The sequence below is a fragment of the Lissotriton vulgaris genome, chromosome 2_1 (genome assembly GCF_964263255.1).
Source record: "Lissotriton vulgaris chromosome 2_1, aLisVul1.2, whole genome shotgun sequence".
Lineage (NCBI taxonomy): Eukaryota > Metazoa > Chordata > Amphibia > Caudata > Salamandridae > Lissotriton > Lissotriton vulgaris.
The window spans coordinates 1,397,985,773-1,398,012,010 of record NC_141687.1 but is presented as its reverse complement, the minus strand read 5'-3'; the positions used below and the strand labels follow the sequence as shown (position 1 = coordinate 1,398,012,010).

General features: G+C 49.0%; 1 protein-coding gene across 2 annotated transcripts in view; it reads right to left on the bottom strand.

The window, feature by feature from the left end:
• Positions 1 to 26,238, bottom strand: part of LOC147732647 (uncharacterized) — a 583,719-nt gene that overhangs the window by 328,191 nt on the left and 229,290 nt on the right. For both annotated transcript variants that reach the window (XM_086957159.1, XM_086957160.1), the window contains exon 4: positions 25,448 to 25,519. In XM_086957159.1, coding sequence (XP_086813285.1) covers positions 25,448 to 25,519 — 72 coding nt within the window. The remainder of the gene's footprint in view (positions 1 to 25,447; positions 25,520 to 26,238) is intronic.

The following is a 26,238-nucleotide window of genomic DNA, read 5'->3' as shown; positions in this document are numbered from 1 at the left end:
CACCTGGCGTGATGCACCAGAAGGATGCAGGAAACCATCAGCCCCAGCAGCCGCAGCGTCAACCTGACCGAAACCCGGGATAGCGGCTGAAAGATGGGAATCAAAGCCTGTATATCCCGGACTCGCCGTTCCGGAGAATAAACCCGAAACTGCGCCGAGTCCAGAACCGCTCCGATGAAAAGGAGCTTTTGAGAGGGACACAGGTGTGATTTCGGCACATTGATGGAGAACCCCAGGCCGTGCAAGAGGTCTGCCGTCATCTGAAGGTGGTGGACGACTGTCTGGGGTGAGCCCGCCTTCAACAACCAGTCGTCTAGGTAGGGAAAGACTGAAACCCCTAACCTGCGCAGATGGGCTGCGACCAACGCCATCACCTTTGTGAACACCCGTGGGGCACTGGTAAGGCCGAAGGGGAGCACGATAAACTGAAAGAGCTCCTGGACTACCGTGAACCGCAGGTAACGCCGGTGGGCCGGCAGGACGGGGATGTGAAAATACGCATCCTGCAAGTCCAACGCTACCATCCAGCCTTGCGGGTCTAGAGCAGCCAAGACCTGAGCTAATGTCAACATCTTGAACTTCTCCTTCCGGAGGAAGCCGTTGACGTTCCGTAGATCCAAGATAGGACGTAGGCCCCCTTTGTTCTTCTTGGGCACCAGAAAGTAGTGGGAATAGCAACCACGCCCTACTTCTGGCACAGGAACGCGCTCGATGGCCCCCTTGGCCAAGAGGGCCGTAACTTCCTCCTGCATAAGTGTCAAGTGGTCCCCCGACACACGGTGGTTCTGCGGTGGCATGGCTGGAGGAGTGGTCTCGAAGGGGAGGGAGTAGCCCCTTCGGACGAGTTGCAGCACCCACCTGTCCGATGTGATTGTGCGCCAGCGGGCGTGGTGATGGCGAACCCTGCCACCCACTGGCGTCACATGGGCCTGAAAGCACGGACTAGGAGGATTCGGAGGCAGATGCTGCGGGGGGAGGTGTGGCCTGACCCCGCCGTTGACCCCGACCGCCTCCACTGCGGTTTCCACGGCCGCCACCGCGTTGAAAAGATTGTTGCGGCGCGTGGCTGGCAGCACGTGTGGGGACGCCCCTTCCTTGGCCACGAAAGGAGCGAAACGAACCCGTTTGCTGGCGCTGGGTCGAGAGACCCAAGGACTTGGCCGTGACCCTGGAGTCCTTGAAGCGTTCCAGCGCGTGGTCCGCCTTGTCACCAAACAGGCGACAGCCATCGAACGGCATGTCCATCAAGGCATTCTGGACATCTGCCTAAAAGTTGGCGGATCTCAGCCAGGCGTGGCGACGAATCGCCACCGTCGTGGACATCGCTCTGCCTAGCGAGTCGGTCGTATCAAGACCACACCGTATGGAATATTTTGCTGTATCTCGGCCCTCAGCCACAGCCTTGCCGAGTTTTGCCCGCACCTCCATGGGGCATTCTGGCAGCAGTTCCGCGACCGTATCCCACACAGAGTGGGTGTAGCGGCCCAAGAGGCAAGCGGTGTTGCAAGACCGCAGTCCCAAACTCAGGGACGAGAAGACCTTCTTGCCATACTGGTCATACCTCTTAGATTCCCGGTCGGGCGGAGCCGACGGGAATGCGGTCTGGGAGGTTGAGGCCTGGATCACCAGACTCTCGGGGGTGGGATGGGTGGACAGGAACTTGGGGTCGTCCGGACAAGGACGGTGGCGTCTGGCCACGTTCCGATCAACAGGCGAACCTGAAGCGGGGCTGGACCACGTGCCCAACAGAACGTCTGACAAGGCTTCGTTAAACGGCAGCAGTGGCTCCTGTGGGCATGACTGCGGTTTGAAGACCTCAGTGAGGATGTTAGGCCTCACGGCCGCGACGGGAGCTCAAGGTGTAAGGCCTTGGCAGCCCTCATCAGCACCACTGAATAAGCAGCTCCCTCCTCCGACGCCACGGAAGGAGGAGAGACAAAGCCAGGGTTAGGAGAGTCGTCCAGACCACTGGCATCCCCCAATTCACCTGTCCAGTCCACGTCATACTGGCACTCACGTGACAGAGGGTCCTCAGACCCCTCCCAACCTTCCCCGTACTCTTCATCATCTCCATATTCGGAGTCAACGATGTAGACCGGCTCCTCGGGGTGCACAGGCCCCATCGGCGTCGAGCCTGGCGTCGAGCGACGTCGGTCCGACTCCGCGTCCGGATTCAGGGAGCGTATGGGGACGGCGCCGCCCGGAGCCGGCATCGGAGCCCCGGCGCCGGCCGAAGCCGGCACCGGAGAACCTGAGCCGCGCGGGGACGGCGTCGGGGGTAACCCCGATGGAATCGGCGCCGGCGCAGCCGGCAGACCAGCCGGCGTCGATCCCGAAGGCCCTTGCGGCGCCGGGGTCGGAGCCGTCGACGGCACCGGGGCCGAAGCACCCGATGGCGTCGAGCCCGGGACACCCGAACCGCCAGGACCCTCGGACGGTAGCACTGGGCCCGTAGGCGCCGTAGGCCCCGTCGGAGAACTGAGCGTCCTCATGGCCATGAGGAACGCCTCAATCTCCTCAGGCGTCGCACCTTGCCCAGGGACCGGAGGGTATGGGGCAGGCCGCGCCGGCGACTCTCGTGGAGCCGCGGGGTTGGGGTCACCCGAACCCCCGACCGCGTCGCGCGAGCGTCGGGGGGAGTCGGGGGTACGATGACGACGCCCCGACTTCTTGTGTTTCTTACCTGAAGAGCCCGACGAGTGGTGACGACTCCCGGAGCACTCGGCGCGGCTCCGCGACCGCTCCCTCGAACGCTCCCTGGACCTCCGGCCGGACCGGGACCGCTCCCGACGTGGGGCCGACACCCGGAGCTCAAGTAGCTTGCGGGACCGCTCCCGTCTAGCCTTGTTAGTGAGAGCCCGGCAATCGACGCAGGCGTCCACGTCGTGGTCGGAGCCCAGGCACCGGAGACAGAGTCGGTGATGGTCCGTGACCGACATCGTGCGTTCACAACCGTCACAATTCTAGAAACCGGGCATCCTACCAGGCACAAAAAGATGATTGAAAGTTAACAAACTTGGTCAAAAGACCGGAGTACTGCTCTTCGGATCTGCGCTAACTGGCGCGGAAAAAAGAAGAACTGACGTCAGCGCGCGGAGGCGGCGTCTATATACTCCAGCGACGTCATCACGGCGCACGACGCCGACGACGGACGCGGAGCTGCAGGGGACGCCTGCAGACGATGCCTACCGACGCGCAGGGGTACTGCTACGCAAAAGTTTCCAGATCCAGACTGACGCCTGGGGATATTCTAAGGTAAGGAATCTAACACTAACGTGTTTCTTTCAGATATAGGTGAGTATAGACAGCACACGGAACGAGTGTTTACATAACTCACTTAACCCAGGACAATAACAGTTTTCGAAACCCTGTCCCATGAGCCACTAAGCATGGCATACCTTAACACGCGATCCATAGTTAAACATAGGTTAGTAATCAATGATTATATTCAGGATACGAAGTCAGATTTAATGATGGTGAGCGAGTTTTGGTTAATGGAGGAGTCTGTACTCGTAGTACTAGAAGCAATTCCAGCTGGCTATCGGCTTCTGCTCAAGAATAGGTCCAACACGAAAAAAGGAGATGTTGCTGCCACTGTACACAAACAACTGCAAAGTTTCCAATTGCAGTGTAACTCAATTGATAATGTAATTTTAATTTTTATTTTTATTATGCATAGTTAATTCAAGTTTCAAGTTTAACATTTGTATAGCGCACTACTCACCCAGAGGGTCTCAAGGCGCTTGAGGGAGGGTGGTATTTTACTTGTCGAATATCCAGGTTTTTAGTTCTTTTCTGAAGGAGAGGTGGTTCTGTGTGAGGCGGAGGTGGGTGGGGAGAGAATTCCAGGTTTTGGCCGCTAAGTAGGAGAAGGATCTTCCCCCCATGGTGGATCTATGGATGCGTGGAATTGCGGCGAGGGCTTGATTGGACGTTCGAAGTTGGCGGTGTAAAAGGACAGGCGCGTGTTGAGGCAATCGGGTCCTAGGTCGTAGAGGGCTTTGTGTGCGTGGGTGAGGAGACGGAACGTTATTCTCTTGTTGACGGGGAGCCAGTGGAGGTCTTTCAGGTGACCGGAAATGTGAGCTTGGCGGGGAATGTCTAGTATGAGTCTGGCTGAGGCGTTTTGGATGCGTTGGAGTTTTTTCTGTAGTTTGGCTGTGGTTCCGGCGTAGAGGGTGTTTCCGTAGTCCAGTCGGCTTGTGGCCAGTGCGTGGGTGACTGTCTTTCTTGACTCGGTGGGGATCCAATGGAAGATTTTTTTGAGCATACGTAGGATGTTGAAGCATGATGATGAGACGGCGTTGACTTGTCTGGTCATCGAGAGGGAGGAGTCCAGGATGAAGCCCAGGTTACGTGCGTGGTCCGTAGGTATGGGTGCGTTTCCCAGGGCCGGTGGCCACCATGAGTCGTCCCAGGCGGAGGGGGATGAACCTAAGATGAAGACTTCCGTGTTGCCCGAGTTCAGTTTTAAACGGCTGTTCTTCATCCACTCGGCTACTTCTTTCATCCCTTCGTGTAGGTTGGTTTTGGCGGTGTTTAGGTCTTTGGTGAGGGAGAGGATCAGCTGGGTGTTGTCTGCATAGGAGATGATGTTGAGGTTGTGTTGGCGCGCGATGGATGCGAGGGGACTCATGTATACGTTGAAGAGGGTGGGACTGAGTGATGATCCTTGTGGTACGCCGCAGATGACTTCGGTGGCCTCTGATCTAAAAGGGGGGAGGCGGACTCTCTGGGTTCTACCTGCGAGGAACGAGATGATCCAGTCCAATGCTTTTCCTTGTATTCCGACGTTGTTGAGGCGTTGTATAAGGGTGCTATGACAGACTGTGTCGAAGGCTGCGGAGAGGTCAAGTAGGATGAGGGCAGCTGTTTCTCCATTGTCCAGTAGTGTTCGAATGTCGACTGTTGCTGCGATGAGGGCGGTCTCTGTGCTGTATTTGGCTCAGAAGCCGGACTGTGAAGGGTCGAGGGATTTGTTGGATTCGAAGATGGCGGCGAGCTGACTGTTGACGGCTTTCTCAATGACTTTGGCAGGGAATGGGAGGAGCGAGATGGGGCGGTAGTTCTTAAGTTCAGTGGGGTCTGCTGTGGGTTTCTTCAGAAGGGCGCTGAGTTCGGCATGTTTCCAGCTTTCCGGGAAGGTAGCGGAGTTGAGGGAGCAGTTGATGACGTCTCGGAGATGGGGTGCGATAATGGAGTCTGCTTTGTTGAAAATGTGGTGAGGACATGGATTGGTTGGTGATCCTGAGTGGATGGAGTTCATCGGGCGAATGGTGTCTTCAGTAGTGATTGGGTTCCAGGCGCAAAGGTTGTTGGGGGGGGGGGTTTAGTTCGGAGGTGGGTGAGGGGGGGCTGGACTCCGGGCTGGTTTTCAAAGCTGTTATGTATGTCAGCGATTTTGTTGTGGAAGAATGAGGCTAGGGAGTCGCAGAGGTCTTGGGAGGGAGTGATGTCGTTGGTGCCAGCAGTGGGGTTGGTAAATTCTTTGACGATGTTGAAAAGTTCCTTGCTGTTGTGGGCGTTGTTGTCGAGTCGATCCTTGAATGCTGATTTCTTGGTGGATCGGATCAGTTGGTGGTGTTTGCGGGTGGCGTTCTTGAAGGTTGCCAAGTTGTCAGTGGTTGGGTTTTTTCGCCAGGCTTTCTCGAGGGTGCGACAGAACTTCTTGGATTTCTTAAGGTCATCGTTGAACCAGGGGGCTTTTTTGCTACCTTGCTTAATTTGATGTTTTTTCAAGGGTGCTAGTTCGTTAGCGCTGAGGGTGATCCATTGTGTGAGGTTGGTGGCTGCAAGGTTTGGGTCCGATGATTTTGCAGGAGGGTTTTGGTGGAGCGATGTGAAGAGTTGGTCGGTGGTGATTTTGTTCCAGTTTCTGCAGGGAATTGGTTGTGGGTGGTTGTGGGTCGTAGTCTTTTTGTAGTTGAAGTGAACGCAGCTGTGGTCTGTCCAATGGAGAGCTGTGGTGTTATTGAAGGAGATGTGCTTGCTGGAGGTGAAGATTGGGTCGAGCGTGTGCCCGGCATAGTGGGTGAGGGTGTTAACAAGTTGTTTGAGTCCGAGATTGGCGAAGTTGTCCAGAAGGGTGGTGGTGTTGCTGTCGTTGTTCTTTTCCAGGTGGAAGTTGAGGTCTCCCAGTAGAATGTAGTCCTCGGAGGGGAGGGCGTGTGGGCTGATGAAGTCAGTGATGTCTTCGCTGAATTGTGTGTGGGGTCCTGGTGGCCTGTAGATTAGAGTGCCTCTGAGTGTGGTCTTGGGGTCGGTGTGGATCTGGAAGTGAAGGTGTTCGGCGGCTGCGAGGTTATCGTCGGAACTGGTCGTGATGCGGATGGTGTTCTTATGAACGATGGCGATTCCTCCTCCTGTTTGGTTGATACGGTCCTTTCGGATGATCTTGTAACCGTCCGGGAAGGCGTTGGCGATGTCGGGCGCTGATGAGGCGTTCATCAAGGTTTCTGTGAGAAAGGCGACGTCCGGCGATGTGGTGTCGAGTAGGTTCCAAAGTTCAATGGCGTGTCTGTGGACCGAGCGGGTGTTGAGCAGGATGCACTTCAGGTGATTAGTGTCGGAGCTCTGTTTGGAGTATGTGGATTTGGTGTGGGTCCTTATGCAGTCGAACTTGCAGGAGTGGCAGGTAAAGGAACCATGGGTGTGTCCTGGGGCGGCTTGATAGCAGTTTGGGAATCGGCCGGGGTTAAGTGCTGAGAGGGTAGCGGTGTTGTACGTTATGCGGGTGGAGTGGATTTTGCGGGGGCCAGGGGGTGTGGCGCTGGACGCGGTCCAGGCGCGGACGGGCGTAGACGGGCTTACCTTTGGCGCACCTTCGGCGCGCATGAGGCGCGTCCGCTGCGCGTGGACGCTGCACGTCTGTTGCTCTGACATATGTGGATAGTGGAGGGGGGGCGGGGCGAGGGAGGAGCAGCTGGCAGGCCGGAGCGGGGTGGAGAGACGGGCTATGAGGCACAACAACAACAAAATGGCAGCAAGAAGAGAAAGCGAAACAGGGTGAGACTGGGGCACAATCTGTGGTGACTCCTAGATATGAGAAGAGGCGCAATCGGGCGCAAATAAGTTTAAAAGCAATGCGAGCAGTGCAATATAATGTAGGTTCACGCTACCAGGCAGCTACAAATAACAATGCAGGCGATGAGAGCAATGCAAAGGCACTATAGTGCTACGAAATCACAAACAATAACAATGAAATAGCGCAAATGATAATGGCAGCAAAGCGAGCGAAGCGCAGACCAACTATCAGCAGCGGTGATCAGAATGAGCTTGAAAGCGCTACGATACCAAAAGCCTTGGGAGCATGGGGAGCGACCGCTTCTGAGCGAGTCAGGAGGGTCACAGCACAGGAATAGACGGGACGGTCTACAGCTATCTGTGGGAGGGAGGAGCAGCTGGGAGGCGGGAGCGGGGTGGAGAGACGGGCTATGAGGCACAACAACAACAAAATGGCAGCAAGAAGAGAAAGCGAAACAGGGCGAGACTGGGGCACAATCTGTGGTGACTCCTAGATATGGGAAGAGGCGCAATCGGGCACAAATAAGTTTAAAAGCAATGCGAGCAGTGCAATATAATGTAGGTTCACGCTACCAGGCAGCTACAAATAACAATGCAGGCAATGAGAGCAATGCAAAGGCACTATAGTGCTACGAAATCACAAACAATAACAATGAAATAGCGCAAATGATAATGGCAGCAAAGCGAGCGAAGCGCAGACCAACTATCAGCAGCGGTGATCAGAATGAGCTTGAAAGCGCTACGATACCAAAAGCCTTGGGAGCATGGGGAGCGACCACTTCTGAGCGAGTCAGGAGGGTCACAGCACAGGAATAGACGGGACGGTCTACAGCTATATGTGGGAGGGAGGAGCAGCTGGGAGGCGGGAGCGGGGTGGAGAGACGGGCTATGAGGCACAACAACAACAAAATGGCAGCAAGAAGAGAAAGCGAAACAGGGGCACAATCTGTGGTGACTCCTAGATATGGGCAGAGGCGCAATCCGGCACAAATAAGTTTAAAAGCAATGCGAGCAGTGCAATATAATGTAGGTTCACGCTACCAGGCAGCTACAAATAACAATGCAGGCAATGAGAGCAATGCAAAGGTACTATAGTGCTACGAAATCACAAACAATAACAATGAAGTAGCGCAAATGATAATGGCAGCAAAGCGAGCGAAGCGCAGACCAACTTTCAGCAGCGGTGATCAGAATGAGCTTGAAAGCGCTACGATACCAAAAGCCTTGGGAGCGTGGGGAGCGACCGCTTCTGAGCGAGTCAGGAGGTCACAGCACAGGAATAGACGGGACGGTCTACAGCTATCTGTGGGAGGGAGGAGCAGCTGGGAGGCGAGAGCGGGGTGGAGAGACGGGCTATGAGGCACAACAACAACAAAATGGCAGCAAGAAGAGAAAGCGAAACAGGGCGAGACTGGGGCACAATCTGTGGTGACTCCTAGATATGGGCAGAGGCGCAATCGGGCACAAATAAGTTTAAAAGCAATGCGAGCAGTGCAATATAATGTAGGTTCACGCTACCAGGCAGCTACAAATAACAATGCAGGCAATGAGAGCAATGCAAAGGCACTATAGTGCTACGAAATCACAAACAATAACAATGAAATAGCGCAAATGATAATGGCAGCAAAGCAAGCGAAGCGAAGACCAACTTTCAGCAGCGGTGATCAGAATGAGCTTGAAAGCGCTACGATACCAAAAGCCTTGGGAGCATGTTACAAAAGGATCATAAAATATCATACTTTAAAACCATTAAAAAGTAAACGTACAATTAAAAGGTACAGTGTGGCTGTCCATGCGCCTTTTTACAAAAACGGAACAGTGGGTTCCCTTACTTCCTTCTGTCCGTCCGCTTCTTGGCCTGTATCTGTGTTGTTGTTCCCCGGTTTTGGCGGTCTTGGAATTCTTTGCTCGACCATCGCGAGAAATTTGACATATCTGCAGTTCAATTTAGTATTTGCAGGATCCAGGCAGGCGAGCACCGCTTGCCGTCTGGTACTAATCCCTTTCTGCTTAAATTGGTCCTTAAGGAGCAGTTGGCGGGCTTGTTGTAGGTCTTCACAGAGACAGGTCATATGGAGAATGTCACCTTTCTTTGAATTACAGAGCGGGCAGGCCTCGTTGCCCTCTGTCCTGAGCCATAGTGGAAGGTACTCTGTACTTGGCAGAATCCATAATCTGTATTTCAGGAACCTCATTTTTGTGATAATGTGGATCTTTTACCATTTAAAATCGATTGAAAAACAGCGCCTCAGCCTGTCTACTTGCATACAGGTCTCTGCCATATAGGGCAGATTTATCCAAGCATATATTTGAAGTAATCTGTCCCTTATCTACCCAATTCTCAAAAGTAATGGCTATCAGAGATTTTACTTTTGGCTAGATACTCAGAACCTTTATACCTAAGGGAAAGGATATGATAGAAAAATTACTTACTTATGTCAAAAGCAACACATACATTCTCCTCCTCACATCAAAGGCCATTCGCTACTTAAGTCTGGACATCAAATTTAGTAGTTATGGATTTAAATATAAAACCATGTATCTGGTCGGATCATTAGATCATTGAATTTGTTATCCCTTCTGTAGAATACTCAAACAATCAAGTAACGGAATTTATTAACATAAGGAAATGAAGCAGCCAGACATCAAAGAGATGGACATTTTTCTGGGCCAGACTACCCCTATATGAGATGACTCAATCTCAGAGGCTGAAACTGAAAACACAAACTGGCTTACAACAGCACCAGATAGATTCTCCCCACTGCCAAGGCAACACATAACTAAAGGAGCCAAATCAGTTGCATGGTTTAACTAATAAAGACTTGCAAGAGGCCAAACTTAAATTGCACCCTACTGAACATCTATGGCTGCACCACCAGACTAAACATCTATGGCGCACAAGCCAATAAAGGCACGGTGGCATATACTATGCGTGACAGTGGAGGAGGCATGGCCGAAGTACAACAACATATGGGGGATGTTGGTGGCCATGGTAGAGAAAAGAATTATAGCCAGGGCTTGGGGTGGAAACCGTCCCAGAGTGTGACAGACTGAAAAACTGATCTTGATTGGTGTTGTGCAGCCGACAAAGTGGTGTATCAGAGTCAGGGTTGTCCACGGAAATGGGGAAAGGTTTGGGACCTGTGGGAGGCATATAGGTGTTACTGAATATATACTCTGGGAGGGACTACACAGATGTTTGTGTGGAGCCTTTTTGGATTAGTGAACAATGTAAAAAGACTAAAGTATCGTAGAAAGTGGCATTGATCACTTACCTGAAACCAATGAACATTGAATATGAAGAATATTGTAATACTTTCTACTTACTGTCGAAAATCTCCAACGTGAAACTGTTTCTGCAAGCTGAGCAATTGTTCAATACAAAGAAGTCCCCCCCCCAAAAAGAACAAGCATTTGCAATGCAATAGGTCTCGCATTAGGAAAGTGTGAGCTATTCGTATTGTAAATGACACATTTTTTTAATATGTGTTGGCTTTGAAAATATATAAATTAATAGCATCGTTATTCACAAAGCCAATAGCTTACACTTTCCTAATGAGAGTCCTATTGGCTATGGCAATGCTTGTTGGTAGCAAGCAAGGACAGTGCTGTTTTGGTGCTGAGTGATGATGTGGTTGGGCTGAGTGATGTGGTGGTGTCCCCGAGTGATGTGGTGAGGTCCCAGAGTGATGCGGTGGTGACCCCGAGTGATGTGGTGGTGTCCCCGAGTGATGTGGTGGTGTCCCCGAGTGATATGGTGATGTCCCCGAGTGATAGAGGGTGGAGTTGGAAGGTGGAGTTGGAGGGTGGAGTTGGAGGGTGGGTGGAGTTGGAGGGTGGGTGGAGTTGGAGGGTGGGTGGAGTTGGAGGGTGGGTGGAGTTGGAGGGTGGAGGTGGAGTTGGAGGGTGGAGTTGGAGGGTGGGTGGAGTTGGAGGGTGGGTGGAGTTGGAGGGTGGAGGTGGAGGGTGGAGTTGGAGGGTGGAGTTGGAGGGTGGGTGGAGTTGGAGGGTGGAGTTGGAGTTGGAGGGTGGAGTTGGAGGGTGGAGTTGGAGGGTGGAGTTGAATTTGGAGGTTGGAGGTTGGAGTTGGAGGGTGGAGGGTGGAGTTGGAGGGTGGAGTTGGAGGGTGGAGTTGGAGGGTGGAGTTGGAGTTAGAGGTTGGAGTTGGAGGGTGGAGTTGGAGGGTGGGTGGAGTTGGAGGGTGGAGTTGGAGTTGGAGGGTGGAGGTGGAGTTGGAGGGTGGAGTTGGAGGGTGGAGTTGAATTTGGAGGTTGGACGGTGGAGGGTGGAGTTGGAGTTGGAGGGTGGAGTTGGAGGGTGGAGTTGGAGGGTGGAGTTGGAGGGTGGAGTTGGAGGGTGGAGTTGGAGGGTGGAGTTGGAGGTGGAGTTGGAGGTTGGAGTTGGAGGTTGGAGTTGGAGGTTGGAGTTGGAGGTTGGAGTTGGAGTTGGAGGGTGGATTTGGAGTTGGAGGGTGGATTTGGAGTTGGAGGGTGGAGTTGGAGTTGGAGGGTGGAGTTGGAGGGTGGAGTTGGAGTTGGAGTTGGAGGGTGGAGGTGGAGGGTGGAGTTGGAGGGTGGAGTTGGAGGGTGGAGTTGGAGGGTGGAGTTGGAGTTGGAGGGTGGAGTTGGAGGGCGGAGGGTGGAGTTGGAGTTGGAGGGTGGAGGGTGGAGTTGGAGGGTGGAGTTTGAGGGTGGATTCGGAGGGTGGATTGGAGGGTGGAGTTGGAGTTGGAGGGTGGAGTTGGAGGGTGGGGTGAGGGTGTGAGGGTGAGTGAGGGTGTATGGGTGAGGGGGTGTGAGGGTGAGGGGGTATGAGGGTGAGGATGAGAGAGGGTGTGTGAGGATGAGAGTGTGAGGGTGAGGGTGTGATGGTGAGTGATGGTGTGTGAGGGTGGGGTGAAGGTGTGAGGGTGAGTGAGAGTGTGTGGGTGTGAGGGTGTGTATAGCAGAGAATATAAATTAAAATATATATGTTCAATTCACTTGGTTGGTATAAGAAATCTTATAAATCGGCTGCTTTTTTCCCTTTGACTTTAAAGGCTACAAATATCTGGCAGCGTATCGCACCTTTCATTTAAAAAGTAAATAGTACATGTTCTAAGTGCAAGTGGGCACATATAAATATAAAAGGGCTTGAGAATAGTGAAGGCCCAAACAAGATGCTTTACTCAGAAATATGGCCTGCGGCATCCCCCAGTCCATGACGGGGGAGGGGGGTAAAACTATTCCAGCCCAATGAGAGTTGCACGCCTTTCTTGGCTCTCCTGTTAGAAAAAAACTTCAATCAGAAAAACGTTTGCTAAGGGCTGGATGGGATAATCTGCTTCACAGTCTGAGGACAGCGTTTTGTACAGCATAGGTGAGAAGGGCGTAGTGAGGTGGGGTCAAAGGTCCATGGTTTAAATTCTGACAAGTTCGTCAAAAGTGCCACAAAAGACAGGCTGAAACAGGGGTGGTTATTTGTTTGAAGCAGGAATCAAATGGGAGTAAAGGATAGTGTCCAAGCGTGTCAAGCTTGATGGGGAGGATACAAGATTTTTTTATTTTGGTCAGTAAAGCCACAGATGCCCTTGCAGTGTCGCTGTATGTTGAGTCTATGAGAAAAAAAGTAGAATACATGCAAAGCTGATACAACAGGAAGTCAAGGTCTCACCAAGAGAGGCGAAAGAGGAAGTTATGTGATTGTAGACCGGAAAACAGGGCATATAACATCAACAAATTATTTATACACCAGAAGTGTTGATTAGCGCAATGAAACCCTTCAAGCTTATGAGCAATTACATAATCGCATACATAGTAGCCTGCCGAGAAGAGCCGCCATCTTCAGGTGGCACGATTCCATCCATTTCAGAAAGTAAAAATTGTGTAGCTAAAGAAATGCAAGCTGCCGCCGTTAAGATCAAGCATGGCATGCCGCTGCATAACAAGGTATAATTTAAAAAAATTATTTGTTGAGCCACACTATAAGAAAGGCACGCAGCAGACACTGTTCCAGCTGAAACGCGGCATGTCAGTGTGATTGAAAAAGTTTAGCAAGGCGCACATAACAAAACTAAACAAGATGTGTCCATACCTGGGTGCACAGGCAACTTATTAATGCAGGCTGAAGTGCCTGAAGAAATAAAGTGTGCCCAACTCATGAGGATGCAGCCCGACATACTAACAAAATCTAGTGGGAGAGTCCCTTCTTGCATGTGTAACTTTCTGAAGTTGCCCACGCGGCACTGGGGGGCGGAGTGGAGATGTCCAGTCAGCTCCTGCAAGCTGGCGCAGGTCCCACTAGACACAAACCCTCCACTGCTGTACCATCAGCACAGAAAAAGATGAACGACATACAAGGGGCTGTCATGACCTGCATTTGCCCTGCCTTCTGACTCTGAGACAGCTGGTGGAATTAAAACGGCCCTGTTGCTGGTCTCGTGCCCTTTCTAAGCCGCCCGTACCACAGCTAGATCTCTGTCCCGCTAACCTTCGTCGTAGTTGTAGTTGTAGCCGCGCACATTCCGGTGCTGCGCCATGGCTGCGGGGAGGGCCACGCGCCACGCTCAGGTACCCTCCGGCCAGCACGTTCCCCTTAGTGATAGGTAACTTCCCTCCCCAGCATGGACGGCCGGCGCCTGAGGAGCCCGTTGCACACATGCGCTATTCCCTACAACTCCACCCTGTACGCTTCAGTCGCACACTTCGGCATTACTGATTACAGATAATCAAGGACTACAGCGTAAAAACTAAAGTGATTGCAATAACGTCCAGATCGTTAGCTCTTGTTAGCTCGAGCCATGCGCGATGACGTCACATGCAAATGACGACACCGGAAATATGATCATGTTTAGCAGCCAATACCAAACAAGGAAGTCAGGCATCCTTGCTCGTGACATGGGCGGAGCCTGTGACGCGGCCGGAAGAGGCCGGTGTTGCGCGTTGATGCAGGGCTCCCATGAGGAAGAGAGAGCCCTGCGGTACCGGTGGAAATGCAGAGAAGTCCCGGGTCCCAGGAGGGGGCCCGGGTGAAGTGGAGAGGCAGGGTGTGTTTCGGCATCGCATAGAAGCCCGGTGAGTGGGGCCCGCTAGTGCGCTTAGGCATGGAAAGTGGGGTGTGAGGGGGGATGTGTGCGTGCGTGTGTGTGAATGTGTGTCTGTGTGTGCACGCGTGTGTGTGTCTGTTGCATGTGTGTGTACATGCGTGAGTGTGGCTGTGTGTGTGTGTTTGCGCACAGGGAATCTGAGGCAGGGGATGTGCACGGCGCCGGCCTGGACGTGCACGCCCACGAGGTGCAATCGGCGCGTGCCCGACCCCTGTCTCAGATTCCCAGGAGACTGACAACAATAGTTGTCGAGCTAGATGCATGCTTCGCATGCGCACTCTAGCTCGACCTAAAAACGATTACCCCTAAGGTAAAAGCTTCTCATGAACTATGTGATCGGTCAAAAAATTTTTTCCAAATTCGAAAAATCTATTTATTAAGAGCAGTATTAGCTCCCAACTATTGCTAATTACGCATAGACCAACTCAGAAACCAGTGGTAGCACTCTGTCCTCAAGTCATGTCAGGTCAATTCAATTTTTACTGTACAGTTAAGGAAAACCTTAACAATAAAACCTTATAAAATACACAATGATACAATTCATTTTAAGATCATAAGGCTAAGGTTAAAATAATGTTGTAAATAAATTCTATAGAGAAATCTTATGACATTACCTGCCCTCTTACATCATAGTCTTCCAAGCAACCACGGGAGGGCATCAAAAAAGTGCATACTATAACAAAATGAAGTTTACACAGGCATAGTCAATATTGAAAAAAAGGAAAGATATTTATGTTTGTCAATGATCATTAGCAGCAACCAGCCTTTTTCCTACAAGCCTTAAATGAAAAACTAACATCCGCGGTCATCCTATAGGCCACGGGTGCACATCAACAGAGGTGCATGGCTAAGTGCAAAGTTCAGGTTACAAGAGCATACTAAAACACTGGAGAAAGAAAAAAATTGTGTGTATCACTACTACGCATTGGAAGCAGTCAGCTTTTTCCCCCAGCACGCCTTAAAAAATTTTTGTAGCAGCAATTCAGAATAGGGTCCATAACAGTAAGACTTGCAATTATCGCCTTCCTGCGTGTCCGTATCCTGCACTGATTAAATAGGGTTTTCAGTAATAGTCGCCTTTCTTGCGGTAAGCCTGGGCAAAGGCATGTGATCTGTATAATGTTTTCTTCTCCAGAATCACTGAGTCCGCAACAGACCTTTGGAACTGCCCTTTTCTATGACTTTCCATTCATATCCCCAGGGAAAAGACCAAAACGGTAACACATAAAATCAATTTTTAATTAGGTAGGATGAGGTTTTAGAGCCTTATAACCATTTATAACTGTCCATGCATGTGATCTTGAAGATGTAATTTTTTTTGGCGTTACCATGAAAGTTTTCTTCACAATGCCATTAATCACTTTTTAAAGCCATTTGAGATGGAAACTTTTCTTATATTGCTTGGATGCCTACGTCAGTAATGGTTGAATCAAGGAAAAGGTGGGCTGGTGCAGTTTCATTGTTTCGTGCCAAAGTGCTTGGCACAGTTGACTTCCCACAGCAGTCTCAATTGTATTCCATGTTTTTACATAGTTCCCCTTCCTAGCTATTAACTGACTTGATAAGCTAAGCTCTAATCTTTTAGGGGGAGATAGAAAAGAATTGGCTAAAATTAGATTTAAGCTATATCTCTGCCGCGAAGAGCTTTACTTCCATAGGGAATGGAGGGGATACGTTTTGCTCCAATGACTTTCAGCAGGGACATGAAGCTTGGCCTAGCAAGAGCTCATTGTAATAAAGAGATTTCACTAACAAAGACACTCCAAGCTTAAAATTGATATTGTGAAGGCTACATGTCACCTACACCAGTTGCGTCCCTGCTGGGGTCACAAGTCCCAGGCAAGAAGGTATCACATCACACAGTCTCCTGCACCAATAGTGTCTGGCAAAACTTGACAAAAGTAACAGACAAGGCCCTGCTCTATTCCCCACTAGTGCCGATGCCATACCTTCTATACGCCCCAGTCACACACGAAACAGTATGGCGAGGGAGTTGCATACATGGGGCGACCTGTATCACGAGGGAAGGTTTAAAGCCCAACGAGCGCTACTGACAGGGTACAGAGTTACCCCCTTGGATGTGTTACTATACATGAGACTCAAACATGAAATACGTGCTAATACACTGAGTTTCCTGCATGAGCCTACCCCGCTGGAGGTCCTACACACCACATAGATGTCGGGCCCCTCACACGCTGTGTCGCGCATCTATCGGGCGACACTGCTGGAAAGGCCGCCGGTGCCGTCAGGTGCCAGATGTGCATGGGATCAAGACCTGGAATCCTCCTTAACAGATGTACAATGGAGTTACTGCTGAGCACAGACTGCAGAAATCACAGCTAGCAGCAGACTGCGCATAATTCACTTTCAATTTTTGCATAGAACTTACTACACACCCACACTTCTGCGTAAATACAAACTCCAGAAAGACGATCGATGTATGCGCTGCCATCAGGAGGGGGCTGACTTCCTGCATTTGGTGCGGTCCTGTGACCAAGTCCAAGTTTACTGGCGGGAGGTGTTGGAGGCGCTAGCTGTCATCATTACACTACCCTTACCACTATCCCCCCTACTTGCGCAACTCGGATACACATCGAACATCCCTAAGGCACGCAGAAAGTTCACTGCGTTGGCCCTGCTTCTGGCCAAGCGGGAGAGTGGCTGGCAGATGGGGCAGAGGGAGAGCCCTCAAATTCAAAGACTGGTTACATGACATAATCTATAGTAAAGACCAACTAATAACCTATTCAGAGCTACTGCCGATGACATCCCGCCCCAGAGATATTTGGGAGCCACTCATATCATACCTCCAGGAACACAGTGAGGAAGCTCAAGATGCTTCATTGATGGTCATTCAGGAGGAGCCATCCGAAGTATAACACAGCAGATTGTTTCTATAGTATGTGCATACCAGGAACATTATACATGGTTGATCTGAAATTGGACCATGTGTTTGATTGATCTATTTTCCTCTTTTTGGCCTTTACATTGGTCTATGGGTATTCCCCGGCCGGGCTGAATGCTGGGAGGGGAGGGTGGGTTATATCATAGAACTGGGCAGTTAAATGCTAATTAAGCTAGTCCGCACTTGAGGACACCAATGTATGCAATTTTCATCTGATGAATTTGGGGAGACGCAGCGTATTGGGATTCTAACTTACCGCTACCAGGCACACAGACTCCAGGAGCCCTGAGAGAGGCAGAGCGGCGGGCGAACAGCGCGAGGGACTCGTCCCGTGAGGCACCAGCGCTGCACAGCCCCGCCCCCTCCTACCGGGCAGTTGAAATTGACCTCGCGTCTCCCGCGGCAGCGTATTGGGATTCTAACTTACCGCTACCAGGCACACAGACTCCAGGACCCCTGAGAGAGGCAGAGAGGCAGAGCGGCGGGTGAACAGCGTGAGGGACTCGTTGTCTTGTGAGACACCAGCGCTGCACAGCCCCGCCCTCTTCCTACCGGATATCTCCAGCTGGCCCCCTCCGTAACGCGGGATGCGCACGGGCGGCGCCGGGCTAAGCCCGGGCAACGGGCGGGCCGTCTGTGGCCGTCCGAGGCCGAAAGAGGACGGGACGGGGCCCTCCTCCGTGACTCCCGGACCCGGATATCCTATAGAAGGTCAGTGTTGCAGTGATCACTAAGTTTTGTCGCTACATGTGCATGGCCGCTAATGGAGCCGGGAGGGGCCGGAAGCCTACCACTGGAGGCGTTGTTGGAACGATAGACCAATTCCTAATTAGGGCATCGTCAGTCCTACAAAGGGAAATTGAATTCACCGAAAAACGATTATCCATGGATCAAATATTCAACAAAAATCCTCTCCGGGTACGATAGCTACAGCCCCATCCCCTCTGCCAGTTTCAGATGCACTGGCAGTGCAACCAGGAACCAGAATTACACAGGGTACATTGGAGAGTGGGATCAATACTCTGGAGGAGGTAGTAGTGATGTTGCATAGCCCACCAGTGAATATGGCCCCTTATGAGCACATATTAGAAACAACTTCCCAAAACTCTTGTTGCACTAGATCCGGTCAGTCCGCGAGGCCGGTGGCGGACATGAACTCAGGGTTAATAAGTAAAGCCCCGGATCAAGCAGCTAAAAGAAAGTGTGGGGGAACTGTTTTAACCAACAAGAACACTAAAAAGCAAAAATGCTCTACAAAGGATGTTGAACTGCCTGTTTTTGACTTAGTTGGACAGCTTTCTGGAACAGACAAGTCATTGTTATTAGTCGAAGAAGCTACCTTACTAATAGAGAAAGGTGGGGATTTTTGGGACAAGATGGAACAGATATTTATACAGTCATGCCTTCCGATCCACAAGACACTGGACTCTATTGAAAAAAGGCTTTCATGTCTTGAATCACTATGTATACCTAAAGCAGGAGGGATGGGTAGGGGGAACTCTGAGATGTCCCGCAATGGCCCAAGTACATCTGGGCCAAGCCAAAAGGGTTCTCAAAATTTAACTCCGGGAGAAATATCCGGGGAGAGGGTACCAGTCGTACACTCTGACACAGTAGTTACACACCTAACTCCCCAGCCAATGACAATGCAAACAATTTCCCCAATTAACACAGGGAATACGGGGGGAAGGTGCATGACTGTTGGCAGTAGCCATGCACAAGGACCTAAGCAGGCAACGAACTTGGGCCTGGGCCCCAGCAGGCCCCAGTTGCCCCACCTAGATTTGTCCCCGGAGTCAGTGCCATATGTGGTGGTCCTTGCTGGGGTCCCTTCCCTGAGCCCGGACAAGGTTGAGGACTACAGAGACCTTAAAAATAAATGTATTTACTGGTTGAATTGCCATAGACCTCTCCTGGAGGGGGGAGCCAGTGAAATCCTATTCGCTAGACGAATAGATTGGGTAGGGGCCAGGGAGAAGAATGTAGATGGGGACTGCATTGTGAATAATTTTAGGGACAGTTGGACAGTTAGGCACATTTGTAATCAGAATTCAGGTATTCCAGACACATGTATCAAAACCCTGCCATTGACTTATTTTTATCCAGGCACATATAGCAAGAAATGTCCTGAGTACAAGAGGGTTGGGACAAATCAGATGGGTGAAGATAAGCGAAGAGATAATCCCATACTAGGAAACTCAAATTGGGACAGGCCACTATATAGCCCAACGTCATTCGACATGTTTTATCACCACAACAGATTTAACGATCTGGATTCCGTCAACTGACTGAAATAAGTCCAATTCCCACATAATTGACTGTAAGAATATGCCAGAAGTAAAGGCTAACTTTCTGAATATGAAACATCTTTTTGCCGCGTATAACTAGTGGCTACCCATTGAGTAGGACAGGAGGTAAAAATGGAAGCAGTGGTACTAAGGCTAAGGATGTAGGGATTAGAGGAGACAGCGATGTGGGTGAAAAGAGGGGACCGTTACAGTCTGAATGTCGGGCCCAAAGACCATCCAATTATAGTGCAAGTAGAAGTCTAGCTCAAAGGGAGGATAAGGGGAGCGTCAACATAATTTCTTGGAATGTGGCTGGGCTGAAAAATAAATTAACTTCAGATTACTGGGGTCTGTTCATGGATAAACACGACATCTGCCTTATGCAGGAGACGTGGGCCATGGACGACTACCAGCGAAGTGGGTTTGCTACATTCAATGTCCCTGCAACATAAGGGGGTAGAGGGAGACCGTCAGGAGGGCTCAGTACATGGGTAGCGACTCACCTAGGAGTCATGGCTAAGCAGGTACCAGCTAATTCCCCAGACATTTTAAGTGTCCTATTAACACTACGGGGGAACAAGCACTTAGCCATAATTAACATCTACTCCAGGCCAACACAGAGTGGTCAGGTGTCCCTAGTCATTGAACAGCTAAGGGGATTCGTTAAGACCCTAGGTCCTGAGGTCGGCATAATTATTGGGGGGATTTCAATTGCCAATTTGAACCCCTCAGTAATTTAAGTACTGAGGATCCTGATGAAGAAAATCTATATTGGAACATTCCGGAACCCTCAATTACTACAGTAAAAGCATGGACACAGTTAGTATTGCAAATTCTCTCCCTTACATTGTCCCTATCAGTAAGGCCTTGTAATGGCCGACTAAAATCGGATAGGCCCGAAAATGTGACCTTTAATAGAGTGGGCCAATCTTTGATCATCAACTATATCATGATCGAATGTAGGTCATGGGACAAAGTCCAGAACTTCAAGATCCATTATCGGATGGACAGTGACCATAACACACTGGTAATGTCCTTGAAGCCCGGGAGTTGGGGAATGAGAAATACTGTACCTGAGACCAACTCCCCTCTGTATCCCCTGCTCTTGCATAACAATAGGAGGAGAGTTAAATGGCCTCATATTGTGGGCTCTCCAAATTGCCAAGTCTTGCCCTACCTCAGCGATATGGATGAGGTGGGATCCGAGCGGGCTGTAGTTGGAAGGGATAACAGGCCGGTAGAAATTCATCAACAGTTATCCTCAATATTGTTAGAGGTCTTTTTCCCATTTCAGGTATGCAAAGAAAATTCGCCTAAGACCCATCCCTGGTACACTGCTGAATGCCGCAAAATTAAAGGAGAGCTGGTCAAAGCAGTCAAAGCAAAAGATAGACCCGGAATTAAGTTCCTAAGGGTGCTGTATAAGCATGTCCTAGAAAGGGAAAGAAAGACATGGGAGGAGGGTCAATGGGAAGATCTGAGGGAGGCACTACAACGCAGAGATCTCAAATCGTTCTGGGCAATTGTTGGTTTGGAGGGCAGGGGTGTGAGAAACGCCGTAAGTCCTAACATAGCCCCAACATCATGGGAAGAACATTTTAGTGGCCTTTATGCTCAACCAGGCACTGGCGATTCCGAGCTGGAGTCCCTGAACCTCTTCCATGAGTATCGATTGGAGGGGGCCCAGGAGATATCGATCCTGGAGGTCGAGACTGCCATTGCCAACAAAGCACTGGGGCTTAATAAAATCCCTGGTTACTTGTTTCGGTGCGAACCCAAAATATGGGCCCCCTATCTCTGCGTACTATTCAACACAATACTAATGGGTATAAGTCATCCCGAGACCTGGAGGGGGGCTGAGATAGTTCCCGTCTTTAAAAAAGGCTGTCCCTTGCAACCCTCAAATTACAGGCCCATTAGCCTAATAGATATTCCGCAGAAGGTATTTGGGAGGATACTCCTGGACAGGATCCAGCAATGGGAAGAGGAAAACCAGATCTTAAGCAATTTACAAGCTGGCTTTAGATCTGGCATTTCCACTATTGATCAGATCTTCCGGTTACAAGTCCTCTTTTGGAAAACAGTAAGTGTGGAGGGTGGGAGTCTCTACCTCATTTTTGTGGACCTCCGGGCCGCGTTCGATCTGGTCCCCAGGGATAAGCTCTGGAAAGTCCTCCATGATCTTGGAATGCCCCACTATCTACTGGAAGTACTGATCAGGCTCAATTCAAGTAATTTTGCCCAGGTTAGATGTGGAAAAATGGGAGAATTGTCAGCACGTCTCCTAGTGCAAAGGGGGGTACGCTAGGGGTGCGTGCTGGCTCCTACCCTCTTTTGCCTGTATATAAACTGGCTTGTTAAACATCTCTTAGCCATAAAGGATATGGATGCCCCAAAATTTGCTACAGGAAGAGTGCCCACATTAATGTTTGCAGATGACACTCTACTGTTGTCACGAACAGCTACCGGCATCCAACGTGCCCTTGATGGATTCGCTGATTTCTGTACCTCAAGTGGACTAGAAATCAATTTGGATAAAACCAAATTTATGATTTTCAATCCACCAAGGCAAACACGACCAAATCCTACTCTGAATGGCATATCTCTTGAGAGGGTTATAACGTTTGATTACCTAGGTATCACTCTCAAGGAAGACCTGAGTTGGGATGCACAATTAACTAAATCCTCATTGAAATTGACACAGACTGTTGGTGGGTTACCTCAAAGGTTCTGAACAACCCCATTTAAGCCGGCTGCCCCTATTATCGAGATATACAGCGTCCAAGCTAGCGCAGCAGCACTATATGGGGCAGAATTATGGGGTCACTGTCGACCAAAAAGTCTGGTAAGGGCTGAACACACATTTATGAGAGAGTTGCTTGCCCTACCCGTTAGCACCCCATTGGTCCCACTCAGATTTGACCTTGGTTTGCTCCCAGTGGAAGAGGAGGCTGCCCTGAGACCTTTAACTTATTGGAGAAGACTCTGGTCTGTCCAAGAATTACCCCCGTATCGTGCAGAGTTCAAGGAGGTTTGGGTGACTTTGAGGTCAAAGAAAGTCACCTGGCTATCACATACTAAGGATCTCTACGAACGGCTTGGTCTTTCTTGACTATGGGAATCCCCCGAGGTAGTCTCTCCGACTATAGCCAGACTTGACCTGGTAAGAAGGTTTAGGTCTAATAATTTGCTGGCCCTGCATGCTAACATGGCAGTAGGGAGACTGACCAGTGAATTCCTCAATGTAAAAATAGAATATAAGAAGGAGGAATTCCTTGACAAGATCTGTCCGGTTCAAGCCAGAAATCTGTTTTTACAACTAAGAATGGGTAGCTTGCCATTAAGGTCACTGACATGTAAATGGGATGCGAACAAATGTACAGAGTGCCCGGCGTGTGAATATCCACTAGAAAATGAAAGCCACGTATTTTTCTTTTGTCCAGCTTATGTGCTGTCTCGAAAGAGGTGGATTAAACCCATTTGTAGGAATCTGGGTTTTCGTGAATGCAAAGACACACTTAGAGTACTTAAACATGATACTCACCCACCGATTGTTTTTGCTGTGTCCCGTTTTTTAAATAGTATGTGGATCAAGCGCAGAACTTTTATAACGACTTAATTCTAGATCCTGGTTTCCTTTAACAGTTACAGTTGAATCAATTGATAACTATTTAGTCGGTTTACTTCTTATCTCTTAACCACGACCATTTTTATTGTAAATTATGTGTATATATATGAAATGTGTTCTTAACCTATTTACTAAAAGCATTTTATTGTTTATTCTGTACTATGCCATGTACTTTTATGGCCCACCGTGTTCGAAATAAAGTTATCAATGATGAATTTGAATACCATGTAAAGAATGCTCTATGTTGATATGTGATCTTTTTGATGTTTGTCTGAAAATGATAAAGTAAAAAAAAATAGAAAAATCATATTGTGAGGTATGCATACTAATTCAGTGTATGCATTCCAAAAGACAATAGGATAGTTTCAGACTATTAGGGTGATATTGCAGAATAGGAGGCAGAGTGTAGTTTCACGTGCAAGAATCGCTATGAGTCGGGTTCATTTAACATTGCCTAGAAGACTTTGGAGAAACTTGGTAAAATGGAGACACAATTTCAAGATCACAACCTACGTAGCAAAGGGTTAAAAGGGATTAGAGTGTGTACCAAAGATCCGCCAGAATGAAGAGAGTATAGTTCTGTATTGGTTCACATATAACCACAAATTGTTATAGGTACCTTTGATGGAGACTTTCTACAATGTCCCTACAGATCACACCTAAATTCTAGATTATGCTTATTGGATCCCAGAATGCTAGTTTATTTCTTTCATATTTCTGAGTGCTAGATTTACAAGTATGTTGACATTCCTGGAAGCTTTACAGCCCTTTCTCCGAGGAAACCTTCCCTGTTCAGGCTCAGTAGTATCAATTATGGGTGGTGCTTCAAAAAGATGGTGTTCTTCTTTTCGTAACCAGAAAAAAACTCGTTGAAAACCCCCACCACAGTTAAATCCTCAACTAAATTCTATTAGTGAGAGAGGTTTTTTAATGATTCAGAATGTCTGCAACACAAGCACCTCAACTAAATTTTTCTTTTCAATGTCATACATTTACTTGGAGATGAATGCATTTTCCCAAGTAAATAGACTTAACTGTAATGGATTGTTTTAGCTTAATCAAGGAGTGAGTTGGACACTTAACAGTTAGGTAATGCACTTCACAAATAATCTATCATTAAAAGATTCAGCATTACCATATGTTTAAAAACATGGAATAAAGTTGTCCCTTTAATTACCCATACTCATGAACAAGATATAACATGCACAAGAAGTTTAACTACAGAACACCTCACGAGAATGACAATGTTTTGGGCATGACAAAATATTACACCCTTTATTCCAAACAACTTGAATGAGGCCTTTAAGTAACCATGGATTCCCTTTTACTAAACAAAATAGTTAATCCAGTCAATACCTGCAACCCTACCACACAGTACTGATTTGAGGTAAGTGTAAACAGTCTCCAAATAAATTCTTACAATTTATTAACAAGCTCTATAGAGAATGTGTGACTACCCTAGTGCCTTTTATTTGGACTGTGTTGAAACTTAGGGGGTAATTAGCATGGCAGGAGGGTCGGCACCACCTGACTGGCGCTGGCGATCCGCCCGCCAGAACAACCCGGACGGCCTGTTACCCCCCGCCACATTAGCATGACAGGGGGTACCGCGGTGGACGGAAAGACCGTCCGCCGCTTTTTCGCCAGTAGGCAATCCTCCCGTTTGCCTACTGGACGGAAAAGGCCCATAATATGGTGGCGGTTCCTTGCAGGCACCGCCATCCATATTATGATGTGGCATTTTCAAAGCCTTTCCATGGCGGAGACTCTGCCATGGAAAGGCATGCAGAGCTTTTTTGGGGGGCCCGTTGTGGGCCCCCAGAGGAGTGGGGGGGTTTTGGCTGCACTTGGGGGGTACCCCCCAATATTGGCATGCACAAGGTGGCAGGCACCACGCGGTGCCTGACAATGTTGTGCATGCCAATGCACAACATGCATATATTGCATTGTGGCTGGTGCTGCTTAAAGCACCGCCCGCCACAATGTAATGTATGCGGGATGCCACCGCTGCGGTGGCATCCTAATTGCCAGTGCGGGACGGCCGCACCACTGGCGTCCGCCAGCCATCCTAAGGGATCCCTAGATTCTCTTTTCCATTATGTAAGTATCAGCTTTGAATTTGATGTATGGTTTGGCATGGAAAGTTCTCTAGAACACTATGTAATGAAGATGGGTAATGGAATTTTGTGAATTGTTTAGATGTTAGTATGGTGTGTGGAGGATATGAAATCATGATCTTATAGATTTTGCACTTTCGCAAATGAGTAGACAGCTGTGATCCCACCTGTGATGTGCTGTAGCTCCTTAAATGTAATATGCAGTATAGAAATTCTTTTTTCTCTTGCTTATTAAAAATCTAATGACATTTACAAGACAATTTAAAATAGAATCTCAATACCCCTTTAAAGTAGATGGAGTGTTCTGTACGAAACGAACAGGAAGGCTGCAGGTACACAGATGAGAAGCGTTTGCTCTATTAAAGATCTATTTTTCTGCTTCACTAAGATCGCTCTACTCACCCATCGGGCTGCCATTGCTTTTCATTTTCTTACTCTCTTGTTGGTCCATGTGACAGTAATCAGCTTTGTTTTCTAGGCGAAATGAAACAATTTTATGTTCTCTTGCTACCAGAAACAAAATGTGTTTTTATCCATTTTTTAATGTTTAAGCTCAAACACTTTTATTGATATTACGAGAATCATATGCAAATGAAATTGTTAATGCAGAGCATTATAGGTATATTGAACATAATTGTAAGATTAGTTAATACTATCTCTTTATCGTTATTAAAATGCATTTGGATTTTGCCATTGCACTGTTATAGCATTGTTGGTTTTACTGTTTCTCAATATACAAATAGTCAATGTGTTTTTCAACTAGTGTCCTGATTCGCATGTGTGTAGTTATGTTATTTCTGTTTATATAGAACAGACTCTGCCATTGGTATGGCCTTGTACAACTTTTTTTTAGTTCAGAGACTTTCCCTATAGTTCCGGAGTCACCACTGTAGAATGGAGTCTGGGTCTCAGTAAGTGATGCTGTTTTATATTGTGTTTAGGGCACATTTCTATTATCAGGACAGCTATACACTATGTATTGTTTAGGTTAGAGGGCTTTGCCAATTGCTTAGGCATCTTCTAGATTCATAGGCAATCCAATTGTCTCCCAGATGGCAAGGATAGGAATCATTATAGCTCACGGTCTGACCAATTTGGGCCATGGTGGACGTATCGTCAGCCCAATGCACTCATTTGGATGTTAGTGTGTGGCTTGCTGTGGTGGGAAATGTTGGAATGTTTATAAGGTGACC